A 24,039-nucleotide genomic window follows, 5' to 3' on the forward strand; every position below is an offset into this window, starting at 1 on the left:
CTCTCTATGTATGTAACGATGATACTGATTATTATTGTTATTATCTAGAAAAGGAGAAGAAAGTGAGAGAGAGAGAGAGAGAAAAAATCAGTTTTTTAACATGCCTCTGTCGCCTGGTGCGATGCCTGCTGCAGTGTCTAAAGTGTTGCGACGCTAGAGGAAATTCGAAGAGGTCTTTTATGCCGAAATAAAAGAAATGCGGATACCCGTCTTCTCTGAGTTCCTCCTCTTTCCATCCACACTCACTCCTCCATGGTGGCAAGTTTGTTAGGGAATTTTGGTTTATATGTGTGTGTATATATGTTCAAATAAGGGTTCGTCCTTCCATACAACCATGCATCCATCCATTTGTCTATCCACTTTAACTTAGTGTATCTCTCTGTTTCGGTATGCGTGTGTGGATGTGTCTGTGAGTTTGTTTAACGAACACAAAACTTGCAGCTGAAGGACAATGTCGTGATTGACGGCAATTCAGTTGTCAGCCAACTGTGCGATGTGCATTCCATGTTCGATTCATCAAAAATTGATTGCATTTGGACGAGAGCAGCAACAGCAGAAGCAGAAGCAGCAGCAGCAGCAGTAGCAGCCATGGCCACCACACAGTAACGCAACGCATTTTGAACACAGTGAGAGCAAGGATATCCAATCCGTAACGCAAAAAAAAACCACACCCAAAGAAGAGGAAAACATAAAAAATATCACCAAAACGAAACGGACGTGCAATTAAATTAGGTTTCTCCTTCTTCATTTGTACGTACTTCAAAAACTATCCAATGGAGTCTAAACAAAATAGCAACAGCAATACCAAGTTTTTCAAAATCAAATAAGGAGAATAGCGTAGCAAAGCTTCAATGGCGTTCGAAATGAAAATCGAATATTTGAGTAACAGACATCGTTATCAAATGTCATTGACAAAACTAAAACTTAAGGCATGCATTTGATTAAGAGCACATCAATTGCGATATCACATCTATTTCATTAAATACTCGTTAAGCAAAGGAAATTTTCTTGGCGGATGTTTTAAAAGAAATCGCTTTACATTTTCCAATGCGACAGATAATTACATTGAATTGATTGAATCTTGAAGGAAATTATAGAAAAAGGCAAATGATAAAAAGAAATCTGTTAGTCTGTTAGATTTGTAAGGAATCATCTCCCACCATTAACTTTTCTAATACCGTTTTCACTTAAATGTAGTATGACACGCAGATAGTGTTATAGGATTCACTTTCACTTTTAATCAAAAGGTTTCCGACACGAAACCAAAGAAATTTTGCACTGTAAGGAATAAGTTTAGGCTTTTTTGATTACGTAATAATATCAATTTGTTTTTAAGGGAAAAGAGAAAGTGAATCCTCGAACACAACCGCATGACTTTGCAAAAAAAAAGCAAATTTCGCTATAATCAAAAATCAAAAGCCATCAAAAAAAATCGTTGGTGACCACAATATTTAAAAGAAAATCTATACAAAACTTTATGTGGGCAAAAATGCAAGACTGAAATTCTCTCAAAGTGAATGTATGACAAATGTTTTTATCAATCAAACTTCTTGAACATCTAGAGATCGCATTATTTATTCGACTACAGTAAGCTATACAACATAGCACTGCTATGACTTCTAAACACCGTTCACAATTGGTTCAACATCTGTTTAAACTGCTCGGAATGTTTTAGATGTGTACTAGGCTTCCTTTCCCTAGGTGCCAAATGTAGATCCCAGAATGTCGTTTGGGAGGAAGTTTCGATGTTATGGCAAAGAAAAGTCCATTATACTATTTATTGTCAATGGATCTCGATAAGGATGGCAATAAACCTAACACATATGTTTAAGATGTTGTGTTCTAGTCCGAAGCAAACTTCTGTTGAGTGAGATCATAGAAAAGTCACTAAGGAGACTATCGAATTGGAAAACGGGAAATGAGTTGAGGATATAACGATGGGAGATATAACTGATGGGAGATATAAAAAACCAAAATTTAGCAAACCATATCTGAACGGGGTTTATCTGCAACTAATAATGGAATCGATACACCCAAGCGTAGTATCCGAAAAAACCATTTTGTATGGGAGCTGTGTTCGATTCGGGGAGCTGTGATCTTAAGACAAGAAGCCGTAAGTCACTGTACCCTGTCTACTCTTTTAGCATGAGAGTCACGAACTCGCTATCGTTTACACTAGAGTCATGACTTAATGAGTTTTTTTTCTCAAAAACTCTTTCCTCTTACATAGATATCCGCCCCATTGACATACAGATTAAGTGTGAGGCAGCCTTATTGCGATGGGAGAACGGATTGAGGATGGGAGCAGCTCATACCATCGCGTTATAATCGAGGCGACGATAGGAAACCTGGAAGAAAGGGGAGAGGATACCTGAGATGAACCTTGAAGTCGAGTGCGACGCACCGCCGCCATCGGCACAGTCTTGGATTGACGGAACTCTAGTATTGCCATCTGGAAGATCATATTACACCGATGGATCAAAGCTAGAGTACAGAGTGGGCCTGGGGGTTTACATTGAAAACCCAGGGACTGAGATCTGTTTTAGACTGCCTGACCACAATACGGTCCTGCAGGCGGAGATCCGGATGATCAGAGAATGCGTGAAGTGATGTGGTGCTAACGCGAGGACGTCGAGTGTGAACATCTTTACCAACAGTAAAATTGCCATAAGGGCAATAACAACCAGAACGGTAAGGTCACGAACAGTCTTGCAGTGTAAGAAGGAGATTAACGCCTTCTCTGAGGATGGGAAAATCCGCATCGTTTGGGTGCCGGGCCATAACGGAGTAAGGGGAAATGAAAGGGCAGACGATTTGGCGGTGAAGGCCAGAGGATTGCCGTCAATAAGCTTGGTTAACCCGAAGCCTTTCGGGTCGATGCAGTCCGAGTTAAGGGAGTGGGCGACGAATGCGCATGGACGGCGAAAATCCTATGGGGGGATCAAGATCGTGAGAAGACCAGGCTATTACTGAAAGGAAGCAAGTACATCTTAAACTAAAATGGGCGCCCTTGAGTGAGAGCTTTAATCCGTTATACTAGTTGACGAATTTATTTGCGGTGTTAACTTCAAAGTAATACAATTCAGTTGAGGGTTATAATGAAGGTTATTTTGGTTTAAATTGTTGAACACACTTCAACAGCAACACCAAAGATTTGTCGCTTGTTTGCTGTCCACTTTTAATGCATGCGGTTCTTTGCTGTTTGAAAACCTAAAGAAAAAATCTTTCGCCAAAGGAAATTTTTCCTTAAAATATGAAAAGTCGTTCCTTAAATTAATCCCTAACATTTAGGGAAAGGACAACATTGTATCTTAGCTAAAGGAATTGAAATACCATAAGCGTGTTAAGTTCGGCCGGCCGCGCCACGTTTATAAAATTCTTTCGCCAACGGAAATGTTTCTGATGCTGGATGTTCTTTCTGAGTTAGAGATACTGGCGGTTGGTGGTTTATTTTTCTTACTGAGCTCGAAGAAAGGTACCCTGATATGATCCAATGTTCGTCTCAAAAAGGCATGCTTCTATCATTGCACAGCTCACTTATGAGTGAGTAGGTGGAAGCATTTAATCTTTTTGGAGCAAAATGGACTAATAATGAAGCCTGGTTAGCTTCGAAAATGCGATCTCCATAGCCTGCCCAATGCCTTAATAGCAACCACATTTTGCCAAAAACTTAAAAAAGGGCTTTATTTTGCTTTCTAGTCTTAATGAAAACAAAACCAACCCTATTGGTTTCATCTGGACAAGAAAATGAATGAAACAAACAAAATAAAAAGTAACTCAAAAAGCACAGGAAATATTTTCCTTAAAATGTAGAAAGTCATTCATTAAGTTAAGTTTAACAAATCTTACAGATTGTTCACAAATTTTGTCAATGCAGACTATGTAGTGCCTACAGGAAAGATTACGTTGAAGTGCTTAAGGACGAATTGAGATGTACAGGAGTCAGAATGAAGTCCGGAAATTCTACCAAAGAATTAAACATCAAACCGATGGCTTTGGTGCAGACACATCCTCCTGCAGATACAAAGAAGGAAATCTGGTAACTGCCACAGATCACATGTGAGGATATGGAAAGAACATTTTACCCAACTGCTAGTGTCCGACGTTGCCGGCGAAGAGGATACCGCAGAACCAATCCCTGATGATGATATTGAATGTTTACCTCCTATTCAGAGTGAGATCCAAGCAGCAGTGACCCGACTAAAGAACAAAAAGGCAGCAGGAGCCGACGGGTTACCCGCTGAACTATTTAAGACCGGAGGCGATACCCTGATAAGGCGTATGCGTCAGCTTATTTGCGCAATCTGGCTAGAAAAACGCATACCCGATGATTGGAACCTCAGCATACATTTCCCGTACACAAGAAAGGAGACAAGACGGAATTTGTCAACTATAGAGGAATAAGTCTTCTCCCCATCGCATACAAGATACTCTCGAGCGTGCTGTGTGGAAGATTAAAACTTAAAAACTAAGGAGATAATTGGGCCCTATCAATGCGGCTTAGGCCTGGTAAATCCACCCTAGACCAGATATACACCCTACGCCAAATCCTGGAAAAGACCCGAGAAGGACAAATTAACACCTACCATCTCTTTGTTGACTACAAAGCCGCCTTCGATACTCCTTTCTTCGTAAAATATATGGACCAGTTTGCGTTAATGGAGAATATAGGCGACGTATGAACCACGAGCTGTATAAGCTGAATGACGTCGATAGCATAGTTACTCGCATGGAAATACAACAGCTGCGATGACTAGGTCTTGTTGTCAGAATGGATGAAGTCTTTTGAAGGCAAACACGGTGGTACACTCAAACCGGGAAGACCAAAAGCCCGATGGAAAGTTCAAGTGGTGGGAGACACCTCGAAACTTGGTGTCAGAGATTTTAGAATGAGCGCAGAAGATCGAGGCGCTTGTAACGCTATTCTACGTTCGGCTTGTGAAACAAATATTCTGTCATAGCCAATTAAAGTAAAGTAAGTCTAAGGACGATGAAACGACGATCTCTACAGATTATTCCAAGATGTATTAGGGATCGGATTTGGGAGTCTACAACAATACACTTGAAATCAACATGTCGCACTGTGGGAAGGAATCGAAAAAAAATTTGAAATGGTGAAAAGTGAGGTGTTACCAAAATCATGTGCAAAATTCCAAGACCAAGGGTGGTCCGAGTGATTTTTGGCAAGACCCTAAAATTGGTCACCTCGGCATTTCGTTCGGTCTGCCAAGTCCTCATTTTGTCTGATTTCAAAAATTCTGTTTTTGCTGGTTATTGCGCAAAAATCCCTACAAACAAGTCTACTTAGCATCTACAATATCTCTACTGATTTTCGATTTTTAATTTTTATTTTTAAAAATTTTAGTCAAGACTGTTTTCGTATTTTGCAGTTTTCGAACGCATTTGTGATTTGATTTTGCATGTTGATGCATAATTAAAATAGGTGACAAAATTTACAATGAGGATTGCGTAAATAACTTAATGTTTTCTTTTTTTATGCAAACAGGGCATACTGTAGATGCGAGTTCCCAAAACGCAAAGCCCACATATGAACCCTTAACCCATGCAACATTTTTTTCCTTAACCAATAATTTGCCTCCTCAGCAAATTTACTAAAAAATGCCTCTGTGGAAACTACCTTTGGCCGAAATGGGTATTGTGGATATTTCTGTGAAAAATTTCAGCCTAGAATGGAAGGGGCGATGAGTTGCTTGTTTTCTGCAAAACAATACTGAGAGCTTACACAGAAGTCACAGTCGGGCACTGCCCGATAGACCTTATGGCTGTGCACATGGGACGAGAAGCCTGTGTTTAAAGTCATATGCGGACCTGCTCACAAAATAAAATATTTGTTATTCGATTTCCAAATCGGATAATAAATCGGTTTATAGGATAATAAATTCCACCTGTATCTTGATCCAATAAACTGGGTTGCAAACCAATTCCCCACAAGAACAAAGGGCAGCTTACTATAGATTTGGAAACCAAGTCATTTGGGAATAGATAAAACAAGTAAAAAGGCGTTAAGTTCGGCCGGGCCGAACTTTGGATACCCACCACTTTGGGTATGTATGTAAACCACCTTCCATCAAAATCCGGTGAAAATTGCATACCTTATGTTCCATAGCAGTTATTTCGAAATATGTTCCGATTTGGACCAAATACTAATAAGTAAAAGTCATTGTTCAATTGTATATAACAAAATATTGGTCTTTTTAGTAGCTATATCTAAAAATAAACTGATCTGAACCATATACGACACAGACGTCGAAAAGCCTTACATAAGTCACTGTGTCCAATTTCAGTGAAATCGGATTATAAATGCGCCTTTTATGGGGCCAAGACTTTAAATCGAGAGATCGATCTACATGGCAGCTATATCCAAATCTGCACTGATTTGGGCCAAGTTGCAGAAAAATGTCGAAGAGTCTAACACAACGCACTGTCCCAAATTTCAGCGAAATCGGACAATAAATGCCCCTTTTATGGCCCCAAAACCTAAAACCGAGAGATCGAGAGAGAGAGAGACCATATGTATGTCGCAGATGTATGTTAAGGGGCTTTATTTAACTCACTGTCCCAAATTTCGGCGACATCGGACAATAAATTCGCCTTTCATGGGCCCAAAACCTTAAATCGAGAGTTTGGTCTATATGGCAGCTATATCCAAATCTGAAGAAAAATGTCGAAGGGCCTAAGACAACTCACTGTCCCAAATTTCAGCAAAATCGGATAATAAATGTGGCTTTTATGGGCCTAAGACCCTAAATCAGAGGATCGGTATGTATCGCAGCTATATCCAAATCTGGACCGATTTGAGCCAAATTGACGAAGGATGTCGAATTTCAGCAAAATCGGATAATAAATGTGGCTTTTATGGGACTAAGACCCTAAATCGGAGATCGGTCCATATGGCAGCTATATCCAAATCTGGACCGATCTGGGCCAAATTGACGAAGGATGTCGAAGGGCACAACTCACTGTCCCAAATTTCACCAAAATCGGATAATAAATGTGGCTTTTATTGGACTAAAAACCTAAATCGGCCGATCAGTCTATATGGGGGCTATATCAAGATATAGTCCGATATAGCCCATCTTCGAACTTAACCTGCTTATGAACAAAAAAAGAACCTTTGCAACATTTCAGCTCAATATCTCTATTTTTAAAGACTGTAGCGTGATTTCAACATACAGACGGACGGACATGTCTAGATCGTCTTAGATTTTTACGCTGATCAAGAACATATGTACATTATAGCGTTGGAAATGGATATTTCGATGTGTTGCAAACGAAATGACAAAATGAATATACCCCCATCCTTCGGTTGTGGGTATAAAAATGGTTGGTGAAACAACAACAACAAAACTTACGCTACTTTTAATTGTTTCCAATTTCAATAGTCTTCAACCCTAGGGCTCAAATCAATCAATCAATCACGAAATGCGATCATTACATTGTCTACACAACATATGGACAGACAGAAATCGACTTTGTACGTAGTTCTCAGCCTATCGGTATTGGATGCAGACCGTCTCCTATTGGGTGTAACAAACAAATGGACTAACTTATAATGCCCCTCTACCACAATGGAATCTTAAGGTACAAACAATGTGTCCAAAAAAACACTAAAAAATTGGAACGATTTTTTTGAAAGGCATAACATGGGAGGCTTTTTATTCCCTTTCGATGTTCAACAAGCATAGTTATCTACTGAGAATGATGCATACTCTACTATTTCCAAAACAAAATTATTAATTAAATACGAAATGGATCAAAGAGAAATCGATAAATCGATAAATCGCAATTGATGTGCTTTCGATTTTGCAGTAAAACGAATTTTTAATTGGATTTATTCTTCAAATTTAACGAATGAATAAAACAACAGAAATGAAACATCAATGAGTAATTAGTCATTTAGAGTGGGGAGAGGGTAAAGACAATGCTTAAAGGAAAAGCAAACTAAACTGAAGGTGAACAAAATATTGAGGGCATATCCTCCTGGTGGGAGGGGGCATTAAAAGGGAAGATGGAAATAAATAAGGAGCACAAACACAAATACAAAACACCAACACAATGAAGTAGGTACGTAAGCATAGGGGACATATAATGGGTGAATTAAAGCTTAGCTTTTTGGTAGATTTTTCATTTTTTTTGTGTTCTTAACTTAGGGTATTTTTTTGTTTTTTTTTTTTCATAGGTTTTAGCTTTTGATTTGTGTGGGGTTTAGCTTACTTTTGCCAATGCCTTTTTCGGTGGAAGGTCACGTGCCGTTGCCGTCGGAGTGCCGCGTTTGTTCGACCGATTCTTCTTTAACACAATCACACGCATGGTTGCTTACAACGGCCGCGCCTCTAGTAGCAACAGCAACAACAAGACCAGAAAGCAACAAATCTAAATTCGAAAGCGTTTACGAATGCAACTCAGGCCTGAACTTCAATTGGTGATCGTTTTGGTTTTTGACGGAGTCACTCTTTCACAATGAGAATAATTGCTGATTAGCGTGCTTTGTGCTTTTTGCTCAAAATTGCTGGTGCTTAAGTTTGTTTTTTTTTTCTTTTGGCTTAAGACCGAGATAGTTTTTCTAGGGATTTTTCAATTGATTTTCTTTTCGGATCGGACTTTCTACGGGGTCACTTGTTTTGCGATTTGTCTATTTTTTCGATTTTGTTACTCAGCAACACACATACATGGGAATAATCCTGGTAAATGTATGTGGTGGTGGTCGTGGTGGTGGTGGTCAGTCAAACGTCGTATTTATATGCATACATATGTACAGTGATTTTTCTTCTTTATGTTTTTGGTTTTTTATTTGTTTCAAATCGGTTGATTTATGGTTTTCTGTTTTTGGTTTTCGGTTTTTGGTTTTTAGTTTTATTTATTTGTTTCTTCTACTTATATATGTATGTAAATGTTATATGTTTATCTATATATGTATATATATATATATATTTATATGTATGTATTATGTACTATTTATTTATTTATTTATTATACACGATGCAGCACTACTACATAGTTATTTTAAAATGTTGCTTGTACAGACGATATATGGTACATGTACGTAAGCTTGTCTATGTATATTTTGCATAACTAATAATGTCTACGTTCACATGGCATATGTAAAAGGATTTCTTTTCGGATCTGGTAGTGGTGGGGGACGTGGTCCGCTGCCTCCGAAAATGATTTTATTGTCCGATTCTTTTGCTGAACAATTTGAGCCGGAGACGGATTCATACGCTGCACATGTAATGCTACTGCTCGTTGTATGCTCCGTTAGTATGATAGCTCCGCTTGCTTAGATTGCTTTTCAGTTAGTTTTTTTCTTCGTGCAGGATTTTTGGAATTCTTATTTACACAGGCTGCGAGCGTTGGTTGAAGAGATTTTTTGTGGTTTTTATTTTTTTTTTTGTTTGTATTATTTGTGGAGAAAATAAAGAATTTTTACTTACATAAGACAGACATACCATAAAAAGAGATGAATTAAGAAAGGAAAAGTAAAAGAAAAAAAAACAAACCAAACAAACAATCAAAGCAAACTAAACTAGAACTAAATCGGACTCAACTTAAGTGAAACTGTAACTAAGGTGAGGCAGTCAGTGTGTTAGAGTGTATGTTTCTTACAATGAGTGAATGAATATGTGTTTGTGTTAGTGTATGTCTAACATAATTGATATTGCTAGCAAATTGCGAAGCTAAGCAGGAATAAAGGAAAACTAGAAAAACTAAGGTTGTGTATTTGCAGTACGGAGTTTGCCTTGAGCCACCGGCAACAGCAACAGCCACAGTTTTTGCTTTTTTTTTTCTCTTTCGCTACTTTTGCGATTGCCATCAGCTGGAAAAACTTGGTTAGTTGTCCACTTGCATTGCTTGGTACAATTTTTCTACACCCACACCGCGACTAAGGAGGAGGGTATATTCATTTTATCATTCCGTTTGCAACATATTGAAGTATCCATTTCCCAACCCACAAAGTATTTTTCTGGATTTTTGGAATATTCCAAGACGATCTAGCCATGTCCAGCCGTACGTCTGTTGTAATCACGCCACAGTCGTAAAAACTAGAGATATTGAGCTGAAACTTTGCACAGATTCTTTTTTTGTTCAAAGGCAGGCTAAGTTCGAAGCGATGTAAACCGATCTGCCTATTTAGGTCTTAGGTCCATAAAAAGCCGCATCTATTACCCGATTTTTCTGAAATTTCCCACAGTGTTAGGCCCTTCCTGCTATATACCATTCTCCCAATTAAAGGTCATAAGACCATTTAAGCTTCATTTGTTGCCCAATTTCGCTGAAATTTAGCACATGAAATGGTGTTAAGCCCTTCAACATCCGAAGGTCCAACATGGTCCGGACTATATTTGAATACAGCTGTTATATATACCGGACTCCCGATTAAAGTTCTTGAGCCCATAAAAGGCTCAAATATTACCCGATTTCGCTAAAATTTAGCACAGTCTCTCGACATCCGTGTTCAGTATGTTCCAAATGTGAAATATAGGATTTGTATACCGATCCAGGAATATCATATAAAACGACCTTACGGTTTAAGTTACTATTCCCATTAAAGTAGCGTTTAATAAACGATTTCGCTGAAACTTATCTCAGTGTTTCGTATTAGACCACAAAACCCCCAACTCGAGTTTAGTCCAAATTGGACTTTATTTTTGTGTAGGTGCTATAGGTTCAAAAAATGATGAATTTTTCACCAAATTTTTACGAAATATGGTTTATATACATATATATGCGAGGTGGTGGCTATCCAAAGTTTGTTCCAACCGAACTTAATGCGCTTTTATTATTTTACCTTTTATACCATACACCACTACTGTGGTACAGGGTATTATAACTTAGTGAATTTGTGTGTAACACCCAGAAAGAAGAGAGATAGACCCATTGATAAGTATACCGATCGACTCAGAACCACTTTCTAATTCGATTAAGCTATGTCCGTCTGTCTGTCTGTCCGTCCGTCTGTCTGCCCATGTTAATTTATGTACAAAGTACAAGTCGCAGTTTTCTTCCGATCGTCTTCAAATTAGGTATGGGAATGTTTTAGGCTTAGAGACGAAGCCTATTGAATTTGGAAAAAATCGGTTCAGATTTGGATATAGCTCCTATATATATGATCGTCCGATTTTCAGTAATACTGCAATAAAATGGTCATTTGTTAACCGATTCTCTCGAAATTTGGCAGGAAGGATTTTATTATGACTCCCGACATTATCGGTGAATTTCATAGAAATCGGTTTAGATTTGGATATAGCTCCCATAGCTCCCATTCAACCGATTTGCAGTTATAATGGAATAAAATGGTCATTTGTTAACCGATTCTCTTGAAATTTGTTAGTAAGGATTTTCTTTGGCTCTCTCGATCCCCGATTTTCTCGAAATTCAGCACTAAGGATTTTCGTATGACTCTCGATATTACTGGCGAATTTCATAGAAATCGGCTTCGATTTAGATATAGCTCTCATATATGTATATCGCCAGATTTTCACCCCAAAAGCCAGTGCAAGCGCATTATTTGACCAATCTTGCTAACATTTTGCACCACGCTTTCCTCGACAACTACCACATTATCTGCGAAGTTTGCTTATAATCGGCTCAGAATTATATAGAGCTCCCATATATACGTTCATCAGATTTTGGGTAATTTGCAAAAATGTTGTCATTTGTAAACCGCAGTTATTGGAGTTTGAACATATTTGATCGCCAAGGTCCATCAAAATTCGTTCAGAATTGGATATAGCTCCCACATTGTACTTATAGGGTAGATTCAGACGGCACCCTTTGAAACAGTTTTCTAAGTACTGTATTCTTGGTCACACATTGGCATTGTATTTCTTATCGATGTTTAGGAGATAAAATCTTTGATGATATGCCCAGCCGTATTCAGTTTTAAAATAGTCTAGTCTCATGAGTTACGACATGTGGCGTTTGGTCATGTGGTGGGTGTACATTTCAGCCCTGAACAACAAAATGCATCTTTACAAGGAAACCGCAGATTGGCCAATTCGAAGCGCCACATTTCCTCGACAGAGAGTTTCAATAGATCACAAAACCAGGCGCTTGGGAGTGATCTTGAATAGAAATCTGAACAGCAAGTACCACATTCAGCAGAATACGGATAACGCTAATTGGAGCTTATCTCTTTGGTTAAGACATTTAGAGAGTTGAGAGAAAGATTCGATTTTAGGAGTATGTCACACCATAGGGAGGTTAAATCAGTCTTGGATTCGGACCGCATCCATAGGGTCGGGAGGGGGACATTGCTAACATCTAAGATTGACGAAACTCCTCTACATTTGCAAGTTGGCCAATCATGGTACCCGAATGGCTCAAAGCTGGGGAAAACAATAGAACTAAACGTCGATAAATAACACCCATAAACCGAATTCTCTTTCCGTTTGATGGACTATAAATAATAATCTTCTCAAATGCGAAGAAGACGATTATAAAAGTACTAGGGATATGTAGGGAGGATGAAATTCTTAGAGGACGATTGGTTTAAGCAGTGTTGCCGTTTTTGATAGCTTCCTATCAAAAATAGTAGGTTCTTATTCTTTTGATAGGTTGGTAGGCTGACCTTTATTTTTGCTAAATACCATGTTGTTTACTGAGAAATTGGTCGGGTATAATTCAAAACTATTTCAATACATGTCGTTTCAGTTTCAGGGTCCCACTGCTTCAAATTATAGGAAAAAAACGTAAATTCTAATATTGATTGTAGCTTGTACGAGTGTTAAGGGATCTCTACCAAATCTCGTAAATACTGGGTAAGAAATGCGGGTTTTGTGCGTTCAATACCGTCAATCGACTGCATACTAAAATGGTCAGATCTGGTCCATACTTAGATGATGAGGGTACCATACAGCTAATTGTAACGGCACTAACAAACTCTTAGATCGTGCGATAGCTTTGTCCACACTCAACACGGTTGTTCATTGGTATCAAGATATAGACCATCCTTGAACTTTAGGCAGTAGAATGATTTCAGCAGACGGGCTGACATTCCCAGAACGTCAATGAATATAACGACGATCAATAGTATCATACTTTGTAAGATTAAAAATGTATACTGTTATGTGTTGCAAATGGAATGGACAAATCTTCTGTGGTGGCTATAAAAATATATACTGCATTCTTGGCTTGTAGAATATTTAGTAGGTTTTGGCTTGGATATTAATCCGGCCCAAGCCACTACGGACATACACGTAAGCCCGTAATCGGCTTGTTGTGCTCTCCTAATACTTAAAAATAACATTGAAAAAATCAGCTGAAAATATCGAAATATACGGCAACTGAATTATGCTATAGGCTGACTCCCGTCATACTTGGAATATATGTTGGAAGCCATACAAACCACTGGTAGCAAATCTCAGCCAAATCGGATAAAAATAGTGCCTCCTAAGAGCGATATGAAGAAATTTTGAGCTTTCAACGGAAGGATAGACGGACCGACAAACGAACTGACAGACGGACGGACATACGTCACTATACAGACTTGTTACACCCACCACCGTAGCAGCTAGCTGCACGAAATTTTGCACACATACTTCTTATTGGTGTAGGTCGTTGGGGATTGAAAATGGCCCATGACTTCTTGAGCTCCTAGAAGCTGCAATTATTTCCCGATTGGGCCGAAATTGGTACAAAGTGTTTCGTAACGGACATGCTAACCACCGTAACGCAGAGGTTAGAATGTCCGCACATGAAGCTGAAGGTTTGGGTTCGAATCCTGGCGAGACCATCAGAAAAAATTTTCAGCGGTGGTTTTCCCATCCTAATTCTGGCAACATTTGTCAGGTACTATGCCATGTAAAATTTCTCTACAAAGAGATGTAGCACTGCGGCACGCCGTTCGGACTCGGCTATAAAAAGGAGGCCCCTTATCATTGAGCTTAAACTTGAATCGGACTGCACTCATTGATATGTGAGAAGTTTGCCCCAGTTCCTTAGTGGAATGTTCATGGGCAAAATTTGCAATTTGTTTCGTAACGACTTCCAATAATCCTGCCAAGTATAGTCTGAATAGGTCTATAATAAACCGATAAACCTATATTAACCGATCTCCCGATTTGACAACTTGAGCCGCTTAAAGCCCCAGTTGTTATCCGATTGAGCTAACATTTTGCACAAAGGGGTTACGACTTCCAAACAATCGTGGCAAGTATGGTCCAAATCGGTGTATATGTTGATATAGCTCCTAAATTAACCGATCCAACCTTATCCAAATTCTTTGTGTAAACTTTTAGCAGAATCCATGGTAATGGGTTTCCAACTTCTCTCATTGCGTGTTCTGGTTGCCACATAAACCTATATCCCGATTTGACTCATTGAGCTTTTATAGCTTCTATACATGTTAACCGACATTGCAGTTGGACTCTTAAGGTCCCAACTATTAAAAAACAACATTTCGATATGATATTGTGTTCAATTTTGCTCTTTTGCTTCTGTCCACAAATAGGAAATTCTAAAGAATTTGACAGCCACAATCCACTATGAAGGCTATAAAAATTTGGCCCACCCGTACTTAACAAGCTTTTACTTAGGTAACTAACTACCTAACTAACTACCTTGGTAACTAACTATAACTGTTAGTTCTAAGTTAAATTAAAATACTCTGAATTTTTGTTAAAGAAAAATTTTTTCTTTCTGTATTTACTGCATGGTAGAATAACATCTATTCTACCTTGAATGTTAAAACTACTTTTCCTTTCGTTTAGAAAATATGTTCCCAACACCAGTCTCCTCTTATTTCTCAATATGACACTTAGTCTACAATAGAATTTGAAACACTTCGTGTCCAAGAGCAGCTTCCATTCAAGAAATAAATGCTTCAACTACCATGACGTCCTTTCTTTGAAAGTTATTTGTGAACTAAGAATAGACTCGACTGTGATCACCATAAATTTTGCACTTTTCGACCCCCAACTAATGCTGATGCTTAAGCTAACAGAGAAGAATTTTCCTCAGGACAAAACTACAACAGCAACGGAAAAGCAAAAGCAAAAGCAAAAAAAAACAACAGCAACATCACAACATCTTAACCACTTCCTCGACCAAGTGTTGTCAGCTCACAAAACTATTTCAGAAATGTGGCGGCGCCAAAGTTAAGTTCGGTCTTCACTGCTGCCGCTGTTGCTGCTGGGTTGCAGGAGAGTTGCAGGTTAGAGGCGGCATCTCCAAATAGACAAACCGACAGACAGGCGGCGGTGATTGTCGTCTAGCGTGTAATCAAGGTGGGTGATTAGCAGTACCACTACCTCTACTATCGGTGGGTGTGTGTGTGTGTGTGTTTTCTTTATTTTTGGTGACTTTACAAATGATGTCTGGGTGGGGCGAGGGTGATAATGATGAGAATAAAGTAGAATTTAATGAAGTAAAAAACGAAACATAGTAGGAGAGATAGAGCCAAAGAAGAAAGAGAAAAATAGAAAGAGATAGAGATAGAGAGAGAGTGTGAAGAAAGACCCAAAGAATACAACACAAAACAATCGAAAGTAAAGTTGAGATGATGAGTTCGACTAGTAGAAAGAAGGTCGTCTTGGTTTGATGAAGAAAAGTTACTTACACGGGCAAAGGATAAACAAACGATTTGGTTTGGTTTTGGTTTTGTTTTCGGTTGACTTCGTGATTTGTTATGGAAAATCAAAAATCAATTTAACAATAACAATAACAACAACAACAAGAATATGTTTCAAAGTAAAAACATATGTATCTTTGTAGCTTTCTTTGGTTGTTTTCTTCTCTTTTCGATTTCGATTTTATTTTTGTTTTTTTTTTTTTTTTACTTTTTATGACAGACTTAAGTCAGCGATTTGTGCAAGTCTGCTGGATTTGTTTTTGGTAGGATTAAATCAAGTTGAATTGGATTAGCTAAGATTAGACTAGATTTGGTCTTCGACGTTGACACGGGCGCGACCAAAAAGGCTTTTGTCGGTTTAAAATTGTGCGTTTTCGTTTGCGGTTTACAGACACTGTGCAGCGTTTGCTGACACTGATTTCATTGAGGTTTATTTAATTCAAAGTGGTCCCTTTCCGCTATCTGAAAGGGTGCGCGAGCGATGGTGGTGTCGGTGGTGATGGCGGTGAGTCACTGTCGGCTGGTTTAATTGCGGACTTTGGTTTGTCTTCGGCGTGGAGTCTCTCCGCTTTCCGCTTCCTGTGCTTTTGTTTTTGTTTTTCTCCCACACTTTTAGGACTCAACAATGGCCAAAACGAACGGCTGTTGTTGGCTTTGTTGTTGCTGGTCTTCACTCATTCATTCATGCAGTCGGCCAGCCAGCCTTAAAGAACGCACAACAAAATGCTCACACCGAAAACAATCAAACACTCAGAGAGACATACGACACCCACACGAACTCACGCGCGTATTTTTGTTCCAGCCACAAACACAGTACCGTACAGCCTCTCATGCAGGTATGAGGTATGGCAAACCGTGGCGCAAATACTCTGGTGTGTGTGGCTATCGCTATGTGCACCCAGCTGTATCGATGGTCCTTCGTTTGTTCGTCCTCTTAGCTGTGCTATCTGAGGTGTTGTCGATGGTGACTATGTTTGTGGTTGTGTGAGGTCGTTACAGGCGTATACTTTTAGGCGCGCTCAAGTCTTGACTCGCAGCGAAAGTAGCACGTGACTGATTCCGATTCAATCGCTACATCACACTTTTATTCAACTATTGGAGCGAACCTCCGCAATTCCATGCTCCTTCACCCACAGATGTTGGGTCGCCAGCGAGTGGTGAAGTTTGCGTTGATTGAGTGAGTGAAGTGGTGAATTTGCCGCTCTTTCTCTTCCTCTTGTGCTCGCTCTGAGCGCTTAAGGCAACTTGTATTAAAAAGGGATGTATTGTTTTGTATATTTCATATAAATTTGTTGTGATAGATTTTTTCGCCTTCCGAGCAAAGTTTTGTTTATTCTTCCTCAGATTACGAAAAGATTTATTCATACATTTGCAAATTTCTTTCTTCACAAGGCGGCAATACGATATATCAAAGTCTATTTAAGGAAACACCTAATCAAACCCCGTCTAACTAGCTGGCAGGATGGGGCCAATGTCTGTCCACACTTGCTCTTGATAGAGACCTTGGCGAAGAAGCAAATAATTGCAAATATCCACTTTCAATCACAGTGTGAAGGCAAATAACACAGCTCAAGTCCCAAGCAATGAATGGGGCAGAAACAAAAAATCCAACAAAAGGCAAATTCTAAAACGGGCGACTTTACTGTTTTTTTGTTTTTTTTTTTTTTTGTTTTTAACGATTAGTCCCTCAAAAAAGGAAATCTGTTTTCACTTCACTGCAATGCGCTTGATTTGCAAAATGGACAATTTCTCTAATGCACGCTCTGCACGACGTATCAACGACCGTTAGATTACTCGCTCCGCACTGAACTAACTCAATGCTTAAAACAAAGTCCTTAAGTATGCCTGCCTCAATATCGCAGTCATTCATATGACATGAAAGAAAAATTCCTACATACAAAATTGGTCACATGCGCTCTGCCGCATGAATCTGTCAATGTAATGACAGCTGTTATTTAGAAAGCTTTGCTTTGTCGTGTACCCGATGTTTCTCTAGGTCAGTGGGGGAGTAGGTGAAAAACGAAAGTTTAGAATTTCGAACAGCTGATTGCAGACTTGCCTGACAAACAAGCAGAGGAAACCTGTTGCTGCACTTGAAAGCTCATGGAACAAGTGAGGAAAGCTTTGAGCTTTAAGCCTCCCAAAAAGCTCAATATGTTCATTTCAAAGTTGGGTGCTAAAGTTTTAACAATCTATATTTCGCACAGTAGCGACATCTAAGAAAGCTTCAAAAACTTTAAAATATAAGTTATTGTGAATTATTCTTATTTTATGATGCAAACCTTTAGAGTTTAGGCACCATTATTACCATAGACCAGGAAATTCCTTTGTATTTGATATAAATGAACATTTTTATCGGCATCTCATTACAGCAGCTTTATCCCTAGTTTACATTATTTCTCCAAATTGCAAATTTGCCCATGAACATTGTGAAACAAACTTTTCACAATGTCAATGAGTGATGTCCGATTCAAGTTTAAGCTCAGTGATGAGGGGCCTCCTTTTTATAGCCAATGACGTTCGGACTTGGCTACAAAAAAAAGCGAGGCCCCTCCCTAGTGCGACACCTCTTTGTGAAGAAGTTTTTACTTGGCTGTCATACCATTTTTGCAAATGGCATAGCTATTCACAAATATCGCCAGCATTGAGAGGTGAATCCTGCTGTTTTCGCCAAGATTCCTACCCATGTATTCAGCCTCATAGGAAGACATGCAAACCTCTGAGCTACGGTGCGTTAACAACTTTGTGTGTTCCTTATAGACTAAGAAACGGCTGATCCGATTTCTTGAAATTTTCACTAATGGTGCATAATGATCCCGTGGTGAAAATAGGGTACTACATTTTTTGATATTTAAAGGGGGAGCGGACCCTCCCTCTTACCCTAATTTTCAGAAATGTCAGATCTCGGAGATGGGTGGTGCGATTTAAGCGAAATTTTGTGTGCTCTCTTTTGGTAACGTACAAATAAAAACTTGGTATCCAATTTCGGATGGGGTACCTAGGGGGGACACCCCACCCTAAAACCTACCAAATATATGAATACACCAATCACGACAATATGGGACTCAAATGAAAGGTATTTAAGATTAGAAAACGTATCTGATATCCAATTGTCGAACCAAGTGTTTTGGTGAACCACCTCAACACCCAAAATACCCCTATATTTACAAATTTGGGACAAAGTTTCTGGGGGTCCACCCCTTCCTCAAAACACCCCTCAAACAGGACTTATTTACTGACCATGGCAATATGGGGCTTAAATAAAATGTATTTGAGTGTAGAATACGAATCTGATATCCAGATGTGGGAATCTGATATCCCGAGAAAATCCCCAAAGAAGATAATTTTACGACCATAGCAATATGGGGCTCAAATGAAAGGTATTTGGAAGTAAAGCACGAATCTGATATCAATACTCGGAAAAAGTCTCTTTTTCGACCATGCCAATATGTGCCTCAAATGAAAGGTATTTGAGATTAGACAACGAATTTGACAACCAATTTTGGGAAACACATGGGGGGGATCCCCTCAACACCTATGGCAATATGGGGTTTAAATAAATGGTATTTGAAAGAAGAGCACGATGGTGATATTTTTTCAAGGACAAGTGTCACCCCCAAAAACACCCCTAAATCAGACATTATGAGAATATTGGGCTGAAATAAATTATTTTAAGAATGGAGTACACCTTACATCCTTACACCTTACATTAAATTCGTAGACCAATAAAACTCATATGGGATTCAGATAAAGGCACTTATATTGTTAAACTGTTTGTCAAGCGATATATGGTTACCCAAAAAGTAATTGCGGATTTTTCATATAGTCGGCGTTGACAAATTTTTTCACAGCTTATGACTCTGTAATTGCATTCTTTCTTCTGTCAGTTATCAGCTGTTTCTTTTAGCTTGCTTTAGAAAAAAAAAGTATAAAAAAGTATATTTGATTAAAATTCATTCTAAATTTTATTAAAAATGCATTTACTTTCTTTTAAAAAATCCGCAATTACTTTTTGGGCAACACAATACTATTTTCGTAGCATGGTATTTCACTAAAAGCTCTTTAATTGTCGAAAATAAATATTCCAAGGTAAATTTTGTTTCATATAAAGTAAAAGAAGGTGCAGCGGAGCGGGCCCGGTCCAGCTAGAGACGTAGGGTATATAAAGATCGGCCATGCCCGACTTTCTATGGCTCATAGCAGGTTGCAGTGCTTATATCGACGTCCGTTCCCATTACCCTTCAGAGAAACAGCTTAAAAACAATACCAGGGTAGCTGAAACGTAGTGTTACCAATTCAAAATACCATATTTTTTTGAGTGAAAATAGTTTTTATTTAATAAAATGGCAAAAATTTGTGAAAGTAATCTTAATTTCAGAATCACTTTCACTGTTGCTCGATATGACCACATTTTGCCTTTACCGTTGCTCTGAGTCGGTCAAAAAACGAATTGCAAGCTGTACGAATGTAATCTGTCGCCATTTTAGTCCAGTCCCGTACAATGACATTCTTCATCGTATCCATACCGTCCAATTTTTTATTTAGTTTTTACCTTGCTCTCTACAATGGCCCAAATAGAAAAGTCCATCGGGCTGCCTGCTGGCGAATTGGACAGCCACTGTGTGGACGAAAGAAGTGCGGAACATTTAGCCATTATTGGTTAACAAGTGCTTTATGTGACGTTGCTGAGTTTTGTTGGTCTACGACCGAAATGACCTCTACTCCAAAGAAGCTTCCAAAATGTTTTTTCCGATAAAAAAGTCGCATTAACTTTGAGTCCAGGACCCATACCATTACTTAAGATGGAAATTAACTTCGACTGGCCGTACTTAGGTTCAAATTCTCCAACGTGCGCACGTTGAGAGTGTGCGAATTGCTCAATTGGTAAAGTTTTCTCGTCAGATAACCACGTTCTTGCAAGCGCAGTCACCCGTTTGCACTTTCGAAACTCACCATTTTTTGCCTTGGTGTTCGAGATTGTTTGCTCTTTGGAACTTGTAAGGCTATTCCTCGAGCTTGTTTTTCAATATATGTTGAATTCTTTCACGCACCAACACCATGACGTTTGGTGACGCTTCCAGTATCTTCCAGAATTTATAGTGCGATACAAAAACATTTTGTTCACTTTGAGGTGTTGAGTTCGCCAATAATAGCCAGTTGTGATTTCCAGCCAAATATTTCGCAATCACACTATTAAGCTTGAACTCCACTACAAATAACTTTCTTTTCAAATAATCTCTTGGTGGCTGAAAAACAATTTAATGGGCTTTAAATAAAATAAATGTCATGTAGCTATCATTCTATGATTTCTACAGCTATACCAGAGTGGACTTGGTAACACCTAGTACCTAGTACCAGTATGATCAAAAACGAAGACCTGAAAACTGTTACCATTGTTCCGGCAAAAACATGCAGCCGGACGTTCTGAGTGTTAGATATCAACCGAATCACCACTTTGACCCCACATTTAAAAACTCAAAAATTTAAAAGTTAAATTCGTTATGTATCGAAATCGGGGTCATTTTATAAAGTGCAGGAAATTGCTTCGTCACATTCAGGAGCACACATGCTCAATCATGTTTCGAAGAATGTTAAGTGAATTTATGTTTTCATCGTCACCAGCCCCTGTTCTGAGCGCGCAAAACTAATCCAATAAACCACTGAAAGCAATATACAGATTATGTGACAACAAAAATTTTTCCGCTAATTTAGTTGGGGTAAATGTCGCAGCAACTTTTTAAAGTTATTCCTCTCAAACTCGTCATAATGGCCTTTGGAAGATAATAACATTATGGCGAAGTTAAGTGGGCAGGTGTAGACGGGAATTGTGTTCAAGCCTGCCAGCCTGCGAAGAACATTGGCTGTTTATTTAGGTGTGATCTGTGGTCTGTGTACATGGTTGAGTGTGCGTGTGAATGTTTGTAGAGACATTGGTATGTGATGTATTTCATCACCTCTGGAAACGCGCCATCATACACACACAAAGATGGCGCACACACACACCTACATACGGATGCAGTAAACAAAACAAAAGTTTATAAATTCTAAAACTCCGGTGAGACACATGGATGTTGGGGACCCACTACACCCCCACGCACACAAACACATACATGTGTACACTCAAACACAACAACAAAGTTCAACATAAACTAACAAAAGCTATGAAGTCAAGCGTTAAGAAGGTGGCAATAGGTTCAAAGAGGGCTGAGAACAACACAAAAACACACACACACACTGGGAGGAGGAGAACGGCATAACTTTGTCTTGTGATTCGCTCTACGTTCTAGGTTCTATTGCTGAAGCAAGTAGTTTTAATATGGTATCCCCTTAAATTACATCAAGAAATTATTTACACAACCAGAACATCGTCTTCGTCGCTCCTCAACGCAAAAAAAAAGAAGAAATATTCCACTTGAGGCAGATGCGATGTTGAGATGAGCAAATCCATAACGACAAGTGCGAATGTTGTGGCTGGGCCACTGCCACTTCTATTCACTAAAGTTATTGGTGTGGCAACAGCCGAGCTCCCTTAGCCCCCCGGGTAAGGTTGAATTGTTGGATTGTGTGGTAAGTAGTTGAGTGATTTGGGCCCTAGGCCACTCCGGGGTTTACTTACCTGTGCACGAATGGCAGAGAGGTGCAATTGTTTGGCACGTAAATCAAATTTGCTCATTGAAAGATCCTCTTGTGTTTCGTTGACTTTGTTGAATAATTGTCCCTCAATTCCACGAATTTGTTGGCGATTCAGAACATCAATGGCATCCTGGGGGCATGAAAAAACAAACAGGAATGAAAGAAAAATCGAGTTCAAAGAAATGAACAAACAAATGTCACACTACAACACGTATGCATGTATTGGCAGATGTTATGTGTTGGCTGTGGTGGAAGCCTTCGCAGTTAGTTCTCATAGACCCCCTCCCCCCACCCCCCAAACGTGACCAAATAGATGCGGCATTCGCATAATCCTTACCTGTAGCTGTCTTATTTGCATTTCTAAATCCATTGCCTCTCGCTTTAAGGATTCCAAGGCCACGCGAAGTGATGCCGACGAATGGCGATCGAACACCAACTCATTGCGCAAAGCAGGTGCCATTTCCTGGAACGAAGCAAAATAAAGGACATAAAAATGTTTTCTTTAAGATGTTTCACTAAATTTTAAAATGCAGCAACACGGTGATTTTGTTTTTTTTTAAACACCATTACTCTTCAGCAGCAAAGGGAAATGAAATGGAAATTCGATTTGATGAAATTCTAACTCGTGTCCATCTGATTATCTCGCTGTCTATAAAGTTTGTTTTTAATATATAAACTAAAATAAAATGGCAACACAGTAGATTTTTGTGGAACGCGAATGTTTTTTTTCTGTGCGTTTTGGATACATATTCGGCAGGGTTCATTGTTAACTGGTACCCGCAGGTCTTGGACCTGCTGGTATTATTTTACTCGCATTACTATTAATACCATTTGGTATTAATTCAGTATCAGAGTAGAAGATTATGAAGAATTGACTGCATCAAGTTTAAAGTCTTGGCATAGGCGCAAAAGATTTGATTATCTATGTACTTAAAATATTGTCACTGTTATTACACTTCTGTGTCTATTTAATAAATTATTTTTTGTAATAGTATTGAAAGCAAAGCCGTTTGGTATTAAATCTAATACCAAACGGTACTTATCATTGTATAGTTTATCCATACCATGAGGTAATGTTTTCATGCCGTTGGGGCATTTCTTCAATATCAATACCGTATGATATCGCATAGACACTTTTCCTATCAATATTTCTATAAGTATAGGTAGGATTTTTTTGTAGTATTTTAGCAATGAAAACGAGCCAAAGAACCAAATATATACTGTCTTTAAATTTATTTTTATATCCACCACCGAAGGATGGGGGTATATTCATTTTGTCAATCCGTTTGCAACACATCGAAATATCCATTTCCGATCCTATTAAGTATATATATTCTTGATCAGCGTAAAAATCTAAGACGATATAGCCATGTCCGTCAGTCTGTTGATATCACGCTACAGTTTTTGAAAATAGAGATATTGAGCTGAAAATTTGCACAGATTTTTTTTCTGACCATAAGCAGGTTAAGTTTGAAGATGGACTGTATCTTGATATAGCCCTCATATAGACCGATCCGCCGATTTAGGGTCTTAGGCCCATAAAAGCCACATTTACCATCCGATTCTGCTGAAATTTGGGACAGTGAGTTGCGTTGGGCCTCTCGACATCCATCTTCAATTTGGCTCAGATCGGTTCAGATTCGGATGTAGCTACCATATAGACCGATCTCTCGATTAAAGGTCTTGGGCCCATAAAAGGCGCATTTATTGTCCGATTTTGCCAAAATTTGGGACAGTGAGTTGTGTTAGACCCTTCGACATCCTTCTTGTATTTGGCCCAGATCGGTCCAGATTTAAATATAGCTGCCATATAGACC

General features: G+C 38.9%; 1 protein-coding gene and 1 long non-coding RNA gene across 2 annotated transcripts in view; both read right to left on the reverse strand.

Moving 5' to 3' along the window:
* LOC106081914 (uncharacterized) overlaps window positions 1–24,039 on the reverse strand; it is a 380,832-nt gene that overhangs the window by 234,118 nt on the left and 122,675 nt on the right. The window contains 2 exon segments of the mRNA XM_013244184.2: window positions 22,206–22,352; window positions 22,560–22,685. Coding sequence (XP_013099638.2) covers window positions 22,206–22,352; window positions 22,560–22,685 — 273 coding nt within the window.
* LOC131997835 (uncharacterized) lies at window positions 117–17,601 on the reverse strand. The gene is made up of 3 exons (XR_009398456.1): window positions 15,578–17,601; window positions 8,236–9,362; window positions 117–486 (listed from the first exon to the last, which is right to left on the reverse strand). It is a non-coding gene; the product is annotated as an uncharacterized LOC131997835 (long non-coding RNA).

Source organism: Stomoxys calcitrans, chromosome 5 (assembly GCF_963082655.1).
Source record: "Stomoxys calcitrans chromosome 5, idStoCalc2.1, whole genome shotgun sequence".
NCBI classification, from domain to species: Eukaryota; Metazoa; Arthropoda; class Insecta; order Diptera; family Muscidae; genus Stomoxys; species Stomoxys calcitrans.